The sequence below is a fragment of the Branchiostoma belcheri genome, unplaced genomic scaffold (genome assembly GCF_001625305.1).
Source record: "Branchiostoma belcheri isolate BF01 breed outbred unplaced genomic scaffold, Haploidv18h27 scaffold16, whole genome shotgun sequence".
Taxonomy (NCBI): Eukaryota; Metazoa; Chordata; class Leptocardii; order Amphioxiformes; family Branchiostomatidae; genus Branchiostoma; species Branchiostoma belcheri.
In genome coordinates this window covers 4,061,623-4,073,101 of record NW_017803046.1, presented here as the reverse complement: position 1 = coordinate 4,073,101, position 11,479 = coordinate 4,061,623, and the positions used below count along the sequence as shown (strand labels likewise).

At 39.0% G+C, this 11,479-nt stretch overlaps 1 protein-coding gene and 1 long non-coding RNA gene across 2 annotated transcripts in view; both read right to left on the bottom strand.

The window, feature by feature from the left end:
- The window catches only part of LOC109466169, a 19,305-nt gene extending 14,347 nt beyond the window's left edge, over positions 1-4,958 (bottom strand). The window contains exon 1 of the long non-coding RNA XR_002140010.1: positions 4,905-4,958. This is a non-coding gene — a long non-coding RNA (uncharacterized LOC109466169). The remainder of the gene's footprint in view (positions 1-4,904) is intronic.
- A 2,990-nt stretch (positions 4,959-7,948) lies between these two features.
- The window catches only part of LOC109466117 (neural proliferation differentiation and control protein 1-like), a 48,348-nt gene continuing 44,817 nt past the window's right edge, over positions 7,949-11,479 (bottom strand). The window contains exons 8-10 of the mRNA XM_019763745.1: positions 9,094-9,173; positions 8,734-8,833; positions 7,949-8,372 (exon numbers count right to left, since the gene is read on the bottom strand). Coding sequence (XP_019619304.1) covers positions 8,301-8,372; positions 8,734-8,833; positions 9,094-9,173 — 252 coding nt within the window. The 3' untranslated portion in view covers positions 7,949-8,300. The remainder of the gene's footprint in view (positions 8,373-8,733; positions 8,834-9,093; positions 9,174-11,479) is intronic.

The window sequence follows — 11,479 nt, the reverse complement described above, 5'->3', positions numbered from 1 at the left end:
GTTGTGNGGNGCGGCGGGGGGGGGGGCTCTTTTGACCCCCTCAGAACTCGCGATCGGTATGTCATATGACCACCAAATTTTCAGAGGATGGTGTACTAGTGATAATTTATCATATGTACAATTGTACATATGTACTAATGTCATTATGACGTAATATGACGTCATTAATGTGATTTTATTGGCCAAAACCGTCTAGATAGGTTTTTCCCTGAAAACTAAATGGTATTCAAGATAACTGTACCAAAAGTGTTTATGACAGAATATTAGGTGTACTAAGTCTTATGTTGCCCATAGCAACACCGGTGACGTCATAAAATGACGTCATGCATATTTAAGATATCCGCCATCTTGGATCATCAATCTTGAATTTTCAAAAATAGTTTTTTTCCATGATAAAGCCTAAAATACATTTTAAACATACTAAAGACCTTCATTTAAACTTTTCTTGGAAAAAGAAATGGAAGTAGTGATGAAATTTTAATGAAAATAACCCGTATATACCTGTTCTAATGACATGGTCCGCCATCTTGGATTTTGGCCAATGTCGTCATCAAATTAGCATAAATTATGCATATTTAAGATATGATATGATATGATAATGATATTTACCTCCATGAAATGTGTCATGGAGGTTATATTTTCAGTTGCGTTTATCTGTCCGTCCGTCTGTCCGTCTGTCCGTCCGTCTGTTGGTCAACAAGATAACTCAAGAACGCCTGAATGGATTGGTTTCATACTTGGTGTGTTGGTAGGGTGTGACGAAAACTAGAAATGATTAGATTTTGGTCCCCCTAGTGGCTTCCCTTGGTACTGCAGCGCAACTTCCGGTTTTGATATCTCGCGATCTGGACATGCTAGGGTCATGAAATTTTGATGGAAGGTAGCTCTCGTGCTTGGGAAGAAGTCATATGAGTTTGGGCCCCCTAGCGGCTTGTTCTGGAACTGCAGGGCACTTTCTGGCGAAATGTTTAAAAGCCAATAAGTCCAGACAGGAACAACATATTTTCATTATTTTTGGTGTGTAGGTAGCTGAGAGAGAGATGTACATAATTAAATGCAAATTATGCAAATGAAGACTTTATTTGCATAATTAATGAGGAAATTCTATAATTACAGTGTTTTACATTATACTACTTACATACATGTAATGTCTGTAACCTATGGCAGGCGGAACTTCAACAGATACTAATTATGCAAATGATGACCTACTTTGCATAATTAATGCGAAAATTCTATGATTTCATAATGGTGAATGATGAGAATGTCATACTTGGGACATCTGTAAGTTAATCAAAAGTTAACATACATCACGATGCATATATCATGTTAATGCACATGTCATTTGTACAATTAAAAAAGAAATTTACATTTACATATCAAGATCATATTTCATGGAGGTATGAGATCTCGGAATTCTAGTTAATAATAATATTTAATTATCTTATTCCAATTATAGAGAGTTGTTGCCAACAATATTTTAGGAAAAGTCACCAAGTTTGGCCGTTCTAGAGGTAGCCGTTCAGACGCTAGGTGACATCAAAGTTGGCGCGGGCACTTTTAGCCCCCCCCCCCGGTCTAGGTAGGGTTAACGAATTTCATTTATAAAGGATGATTTTCTCTAAACCTTTGTGTTTTATCTGCTTTAATAATAAAAACAACGGTCCCACGAATCCAATTTTAGTCAACGGTTGCCCATCGATAGGAAAGTGTAGTCTCTACAAGGCTTCGGAGGTGGCTGGAAAGAGTAAAAATCGGCCAAATTGAGAGATAACATACATGCCAGGGGAGTTGGTCTGCTGGAGAGAACAGTTTGCCGCACCGGGTGCAGCAGACCAACTCCCCTGGCATGCTATATATATCTCTATTTGGCCGATTTCTACTCTTTCCAGCCGAAGCCGAACTCTTTCCGAAGCCTGGTAGAGGCTAAGGAAAGTGGTCAAAGGGAAAGACTGGACCAACAGATGAAAGACCTGTACTCTCAAGCTACAGGTCCCAAACGATACAATCTGGAATCCCTCTGAAGTTCCATTCTCCAATTCAGCAAGTTAAACATGCTGGTCCCGTGAACTTGAATGGCTCCCTGAACTTCGAAAGTCTCTACCGCATTTGTCTTGTAATGGATAGCGCAACAACTCACTCTCACCCAGGAGCCGTGGTGAATTGTATCTAGCCTAAAGCTATTTAAAGCCGTTAAAAGCTTTTCTGACATCCGTTAAACTTCTTTCCATTAGGGAAAAAGTCTCCTTTGTTGTATTGATCTAATTTGAACCGCGGTGCTAGCTATAGATGACACTACGGTACTTGTTGTGTACAGAGGTGGAGTGTAAAGTCATACCAAAATGGGCTTTTCGCTTGCTGAAAACTTTCATCATAAAGCTCTTCAACTTTCTATAGTCACGTTGAACTCCGTTTGAACCAATATGAACAATCCTGTTGCAATGTTTGATGACATGTTGCCTGCGGCCAATCTTGGTGGGATTTAGGCGCGAAGTTAAGTTAAGCAGCGCCGCCCGCTGTCTAGACGCAGAAGCTGATTTTCATCAGGCCGCTTGTCATAACGTAAGAAAGGTCGGCCGAGTTACGTCGTTGCGATAAAGTAAATGAATACCTCGTGGCTCCTGCTGACTCCAAGGCGCTGAGGAAACCCTGAACCCATGCATCAACGTCGTCTGTTTAGGCTTGACGTCTCCTAAAACCCTTCTCTTGAGGATATAATGTTCAAGTTTAATTGTATTCATTCTGATTTGTACGCACAATGTTGGCTCCTTGTCATGGTCTGCTGTGTCCCAAAGTGAATGAAGTGGTCTCCTCGATAATTAGTTTTGATAAGGTCCTCTCCATGGCTGACTGAGATTTGTCATAGACAATCCCACCACGGCTGCAGCCTTCCCTCTGCCATAAAATAAATTGTGTTTTCGGTTTTTAGGTTAATCTTAACTTGTTGCTTTGCAGTACTGCCACATTAATTTATATAATCATCATGTACTAACGCGATGACGACATTCAAAGGTGTACAACAGAATATATCGTCATGGAAGTTCATATGTGCTGGTAGTTACATATCTAAAGCTAATTTTCGTTCCAACACAAGAGATTGTTCTCAACTAGCGCCCTCGACCAGCCACTCTGGCCTTCCTCAATATAGACTTATCCAGTGAGACTTGTCACGTGGTTTCTGTGAAGCTCTCTTTTAATGAGAGTCAAAAGCTCTAGGTGCACGAGAACAATCCCGTATGTTGGAACAAACGTTTTAACTTGAAACAGAACATATGTCAGCAAATAAGTGTAAAATGAGCGCCAGTGAAACAGGACGAGTGGCTGTTGTGTGCCCTCCCTTCCCCTACGTCGCGTTGGCCTTAGAAAACCTTAACAGGTGCGTTTTATAGTCTGTACGGGATGATAACGACACAATCTGTGACACTATCTCACCTGGAGTCAGCAGAATCAGCGCGCTTAACAAGCAGACATAAAAACGAATACTGCAACTCCCTGTCAGCCTGGCACGTACAACTTTCATTGCGACATAACATTGTATAATTTATCGATGGCAATTTTCCAACATAGATTGCTTAGAAACGGTTCGGACCAATCAAGATATAACAGAACTGTCTCCACCTGACGAGAGCATGGGGGCAGTGGCCTCGTTAGAGAGACGGTGCACTTATGTAAGAGTGCACTTGAACATGTCGTGATTAATTTGATCTCGTCTCCCCCAGTGGTGATAGAAAATCGAAGACAACGACGATGAAAATGCACCAGAGAAGTACTAAATCTGACTTCTAACCAGCGCAATATGCACACACAAATGGTTGTTAGATTTCCAAATGTTTCTGAACTGAGCTTCTGACCTAGCCTGAGGGTATAGTTCCCGTGTAAATAAACTCCTGCTTTAGGCCGGATGTACACAAGCAGGCATGAATTCAAACAGGCATCTCTATTGGGCAAAGTCCCGTTCCTCATGTCGTCATCAATAGCAAATTAGACTACCTTAGAAGAGAATCAATGAGTAAGTAATCACGTCTTCCTTCGTTGACCTGCCAGCCACATATAAACGCATTCATACGTTTTGTGCTATGATCAACGAGGCAACAAACAAACAAACAAACAAACAAACAAACAAACAAACAAACGCACCAAAACTAAAGCATACACATGTAACATCATAGCTGTATCGCGACCTCTAGCGGCCCTCAACAAATCGCACTAAATTCATAGACAAACATGAAACATTGAAATTTTAAAAAAATCATATTACGACTGAGAGTAGTAATTTGAATTATGAACTAAGATTTTAAGTTTTATCAATTGTTTCTAACAGTAGGCCCTCTATTGAATTTACTCAAGTAATAAAGGATAAATTTGATTCAAATTTGACTCCGAATCACGCCCCTACCAATGCTGACCTACCCCCAAACACCAGCCAACCATGTCCTAACCCCCCCCCCCCGCCCCCAGACAAACCCAGATGTTTTTAACGTTTTGAAACATTCGGGTGGCGCAGCCGAAGAGTAGCCGGCCTCGCCGAACACCTTACTCCCGACCTACTCCTGACCATGTCTGGGGAGTTCCACAATGTACGGGAGTTCGGTAGTGTTCGGCAGGCCATGTGTCACATTCATGTTGTGTTTCGCACACTAAATGTGCCCATTTCCAATTTCCACCTCTAAATTAAATTCAAAAACGTTTGTCTCACTCTAGACTATCTACCTGACAGTGTACATTATTTCTCAGATCAAAATCACTATACGAAGTAACACTTAGTGCACTTTCTTGGGAGGGGGGTCAACACATAGAAAACATGTGTGCAAAACTGGCCTGTGCATACTATTGGTCTAATTATGTTGTCATAACAAAAACTTATTAGCTACTGTCACAGGTCCTTGCATTGACAAAGAAGAATGTACCTTTGTCGGGAGGGCACGTCTGCTTGCAATTGAAGCTCAGTACAATTCCCTGTCCTCCCGGTGTTGAGAGCAGCCCTCAGATATGGTAATTTGAAAACTGAGGGTATTTCAGGAGAGCTTGTAGTCTCCTCTGTTGCACAATAAGAACGTTCCTGTCCCGAGGACTGACCTCATTCGTGCTGCTGTTGGTTGACACAAACACCCTTGCCAACCGTCTCCTCAAAGACGATATCAGTATCATCAAAAGGTGTCATATTAATCTGATTTCAGTAAGCGCTTTAATATCATCCGTCACCATAACAAATCCTTGCAAATGAGGTTTCCATTCGTGAAAACATCAATGACGAACGTCGAGGTGAGATTAGCAAATGGAAAGCTATGTAGGGAATTTCATGTGCCAGTTTTCGACCATACAGACTGCCTTGTATGATCGAATTTTCGTGGTAACGTTCCGCATGGTGCCACATTACAGTACCTTTTATTGCGGTAACTAAATCTCTTCTGACCTTAATACATATGAGTCGATCCATGCCCACGTCAAAGGGCCTTTATCTCACTCTTTATTCCCTGAGCCATTTGAGAAATTTACATTAGCCGCAATTTTCTTACCCAGTCCCGGCAATGGAATTTCACTGTACCACGTTATCTGTGTCTTTGTGCAAATAACAGCCTTGTATTACACACATCGGAATATTTGGGGACATGCCATCAAAAGTGATAGTAGTCTTCTATCAGTACTGGAGAAAATTATAGGAATCAAGGCTGTATTTGAAATGATTTACTTGGCCTATATCCATCTTGATGGTTTATTGGATAGAAAAATGACAAGGAGAATAATGAATTCACTAGCCTTCTCTTCTGATCCACACAGAAAGAAATCATACTATATTTCTGACACGTATTTCCTCGCTCAAATTTCCTCTTTTATTTTTATTTTTACTTTCCTCTGAAACCTTTTCATTGTTATTGCGATTAATTCTCAATTTAGTGTTAGTTTCGAGGAATTTGTTTTTAAATCGCAATGGATCAAAACCGCCCCGTAGCGGCCGAAAAAAACACTGCAGTAATGGAGCCGCTCACCAAACATTATGGTTCAGTTCTTTGTTGAGCAGCTAGATGCCGCTTTTGATCCGTGCAGTTGTTAGCCGTAACTTGTAGATTGCGTGTTGGTGTGTTTGTACCTGGAGAGGTGACGTATTGAAATATATCAAAACCAAATGCCCTGCTGCAATACTATTGAAAGCCACACGGGGTCCAGAATGTAATAATTTCTTTGATATGTTAAGGTCAACCTACTTGGTATTATTGTACGACTTTGGAGGACAAAGAATGTAGACAAGAAGCAGGGTTTAATCAACTCTACATTTTTATTCTGGAAGAAAGCAATCACAGACTTTCACGCAATTATTTCTCACAAGTAGTTTTCAGTAGTATGTCACCAGAATCCCATTTATGCCAACGCGATAAATTTTCCATCAAATCAGGAAAAAAAGAAAACAAATTTCAAATTTTACTGGCATTCTGGTGACATGTACAACACATTTACTTCAATGACACGAGATCTCCTGAATTTTATTCAATGTTGAACAACAAAAACAATCACAAAGTTAGATTTTATGATTATGTACTTTCCAATATTCAAAACCAATTATCATTTTAAACCAAACCAGAATCATACACGTAACTCTAGCACAATTTCTGAACCAAAGCTCATCAATTGATTTTCCATGCTGCTTTTTCCAGTATAAAGGCAAGTCTGTTTCTATACATTTACATCACAAATCAAGAGAAAATCGAACTGTAGAATGAGATAGTGGTCACAATTACTTAAAATATTTTCACTATATACACTGAAATAAAGTTAAAACATAGGCACAAAAATATATCAACATCTCTACTTGTGCCTTGTATATTTCTTTACTCTCTGTGATAATAATATTTAATTCAATTTCTTGTGCCATCCCATGATGAAGTGTTTCAAATTGGCCACTTTTCTCCTTGTATTTTGCAATCATGGGATAGCACCAGAAAACACTACCTAAAGATAACTCTGATTCACAATAGTTTAATATGTTATTATATCAATACAATTATGAGGCATGAATTCGAGAGAAGACATTAGGCAGTTGACAATTACACAATACAGAAAGCTTTTATCGGACAAGTCTTTTAATAATTCTCTTCAACTGGATAAATGTTAAGAATTATGTTTGTTTGGAAAATATTGTCACAACAGACCTGCTAGAATACCAGTGGTACATGGCAGCCTGTGTCAGTTAGTGTTCATATTTAGTGAGGTCAACGTAAAGATGAAGCTCAGTACCACACAAGCTATGTACCTCACAATGTGTCGGTGAGACAATGATATAAAGTTTATGACATCTATTACATCTTTCATCTTGTTTCATCCCTTTCTGTGCCAGCTTCAAAATCTTGCTTTTTTACTTCAGTCTGCTTACTCAAACTCAAAAGCAATCCTCACATGTTTCCACTCCATATAATTTTTTCCTTAAACTAACCAAGACCTCAATATTTTCCATAAGCATTTTCCTTTCTTATGAATGATACATTACCCTCATTAACACAATTATAATAATTATATAGTACTATATCTGAGAAGTGTTTCCACAGTGTGCTATCTACATGTTCACAGCACCATCAGAAATGGCTGCATGGCTACAAGATCAAGTTCAGAAAATAGAACAATTCGAAGCTCTCTCCACTCAAATCCTCCAATGATTTGACTCAATCTATACATGACAATGATTTTCTAGTGGAAATGTATATTATTTTTCATATATATGATCAGCACTCTTTATGTCCAGTAGTGTTGGTAGATTGTTGGAACCAAGTAGTTTCAATCACGTAATTTTTATCTTTTTGAGAAAAGGTTGAATATTTTACGTAATTTATCTACCTGAAGCCAGCTGACAAGAAAACATTCATTATCTGTGCACAAAAATGAGCAAACAACAATCTAAATACCACCAGATGTGGGGAATTACCTACCATCCTGTGCAATGGAAAAGGGACTTTATTTCTTCAAGACAACGACGCTCCATGCTATAAAGCACAGGTCGAAAGACGAATCATCAGTTACTACAGGTACTATCTTTCTCAAGAATGGAGTGGTTAGGTGATAAATTTATCATGAACTTTAGGTCTTTAAGTTTATGTGACAGAAGTGGTCATCACTTTTGTGCAACATTAGACTAACAGGCTTTCAATAATGTATGGGAATATGGGGGAAAAGTCTGAAAGATTGTTTTATTTTGTACCTGTGAACATGGACATACTGACCAAAAAGTTTAACAAACTAAGCCTTAACTTTTTTTCTTAAGGTAACCATCATATGATGATTGTGTTGTCCTTTGGCATGAGGTCGCAGGTCAGAGTTCATTTGGCTGACCCCGGGGGTGGCTGGGAGTCATGATCAAACAGTGGGTTCTTCACTTCCATCTCTCCCGTCTGGGAAAAAAAACACAACAAAATTAAATATTTTGTACATTGTATGTAGACACAATTGCTTCAATGACTTTTACTGCACTTAGACAAGTAATTCCAATGACACAAGAATAAGAAGAACATACATGTACTGTATCTCTACTGTAAATCTAACTTTGGTACCAGAAATGCCTATGATGTGTTGCAAAAACGTTGATTGAAATTATGTAATACATAACAATTTGAGTATGAAAAGAAATCAATTATTAATGGATAAATTCTCTGAAAAGTCCATGTTTCAGGTTGCGTACACGATTTTTCATCACTGACTGAGAAATGTTTTGTACTAAAGAAGCAAGCATTCAACAGAATCTGATGTACTTACTGGTGCCAGACCAGGACACTCGTACACTGTGTAGTCTCCTTCTTCTGTCTCCTCTTCTGTTTCATCATCAGAGTCGTTACGCTTCATGTCACCATGGTTCCTGCAAGGGTGGAGGGTTGTATGGTAAGCTACTAGCATGTACTGAAACTACATTAAACATATGAGAGAACTATGCTACATTCACCATAAAAAAACTCTTGCTTCAAAAGAATACTTGCACTTGGTGCAGAGCACGTCTAACCCCCGGTTTGGGGAAAAATGATGTTAAAATTGGTTAAAAGAAACACCACTAATGGCATTAATACTATTATGCACTACTGTCAGTTCTAGTTCTACTGTGTAGTAAGTGGTAGTACTTACTTTTCCATGGCCAGCATCTGCTGTTTCTGGTGCTGGTAGTGGTACATCTGGGCACTCTGAGCCAGCTTCTTGTCTCCTGCCTGTAACACAAGAAAAGCACACAACTCATTCAGTGTTCACCTTTCAATACCATGCTTCTCTGTTTACATGTATACATGAAGCAAATATTATATTTCATGTTTTAAAGTCTTATATTACTCTGGTGCAGGTTATGTCGAATGTTACTTGCAGTGGTGGAGGTACACAGAAAAAAATATTTTGGCCACTGTAGTCAGTCTTACAGGTCACAGCTAACTTTAGATGGAGTAGGCTTTCTACGTTGTAATTTTCGTCAGCAACGCTAGGTGGCGTTTTTGTACTGAACAGACAATGTTCAGAACAAAATTCTGATCTTTTGTTCTTACAATCTAGGTAACAAATACAAACAAAAGTTATGGAGCTACTAGGGCTTTAGATGACATGAAGTCTTTTAACATATTTGTGTTAACTTTGCTTTGAGGCTGCGTCATATATTCTTCTGTAACAAATAGTGTTTGGACAAAGGTTTTGTCAACTTCTATGTCTAAATACACAATACCACCTGTGCCACTGACAGTATTTTCATTACTTATTGCCTTTCCCAACTCAAAATGAGACAAGAATCTCTTGAACTTTCTACATATCTAAACCAGTATTAGCAACTTTGCAATTTCAAATGCTTTAATTTCTAGATCCATGAAGAGACACAAAAATGCATCTCTTCCTTGGCATGACCATGCACAGAAATGTGATTTTTCATTTTGGGTGGTTTATAATGAGCACTAGTGAGCATTCTATCCTAAAACTGGCATATTTTTTCACCAAGCATCACACAATATCTCTAAGTATGATTTGGGGTCTCCATAATGATGTCACCATGAAAAGAAATCAAATTTTTAAGTGGGCTGTGTTATATAGTCATTAAGCCAAGTGAGATTGCCCTTCCCTCTCCCTACTCCCACGCCTGCACAGAGACTGTACATAAAGGCCAGAACAAACACTCCTGAGCCTCCCAGCACCATTAACTATATTACACACCCACACACTGGAATATACATCAGCGTTTTAAACTGATTTGAATGCTCAAAGGTTAACCGCTTTTTGGTAGTAGCATATCCCTTTCATATACAATTTCAGCTTAAACTTTAGAGGTTTTTTCTCCCAAGGTAGTGCCAATAAACAGTTATGATATCATTCAGGCAGTCCTATGGGAAGGCACTAAAAAGTCATGTTATTGCCAACAGATGATCAGTAGTAAATGATCTGTTGAAGCCAGAAGGTTTAGTAAAGCTTGGTGGAAAAACAGTTGCAATTTCTGACAAAAAACAAGATTTAATGTCATCAAACTTATATATTTCTGGAATATATCATAACATGTTTCAAAAGCTTATACATGTATTGTGTCTATGTCAGATGCCTTGTGTGTTTTGAATGGCCACATATGCCGAGGATTGTTTTGAGAATTGCCAGCCCCTTTTCAAGGCCTCTACGATGGCTAAGGAATCCATCTATGTCTGTATGACCCACGGCCCTTTCCAGAGCAAGGCTTAAGTGGTCCTTCTGTAGAAGCACTTGCACTCCTCACCCGATCCTCTTGACACAAAACTCTAGGCCACTGTGCTCTGTCATGCTGTCTTAAATATATGGTAATGTATCATGTTGTGGATTATTTGAAAGTTAGGATAACACTCCAAAAATTCCTTTTAGGTCATGTCTATCAGTTAAAGAGATACTTTGCTTTGGAGCAAAATTGGCACTTGAAAAAGTGTTTCTAATCTTTTACAGATTCTGACAGTTAGGAATGTTGTAAAGGTTGTACTAGGATTTTCCATTATCATCAAGAGGTGACCACTTGAGATACAGGTACAAATTGAACTAGACTGCCTGTCCTAGAAGAGAGAATCATATCAGTTCTGCATCAGTGTCGCTATTGACAGAAGTCCCCCAAATGAAACCATGGCCACAAGCCTCTCTATAGAGTAAAGACTATTGATGGTTGGAAAGGGATTACACATGGACCACAGCCTTGAAGGCAAATCCATGAGTGGGTGGACACGAGTCTTATGGATGTTGTCGTCTCAGATCACGCCAACAAATATGCTGGAAGTCTCTTTCACTTTAAAAGCCTATCTAATTGCAAATCCTGGCTCCCTACTGATTCGGAGCGTTTCTCAGAACCTAGATTGAACAAAGCAGACTGTATTGCAAGGATCCTTTTCTTCAAATGGAAATGTCAAGGGTTGACTGGGGGTTATGTAAGCTCTATCCCACCCACACTAGAAATAACGTCTGACAGGATTAAGTAAGGAGAGAACAAAGGAAAAGAAAGCTGACAGGATGTCAAAGTAACTCTTGCTGTAAGTTTCAA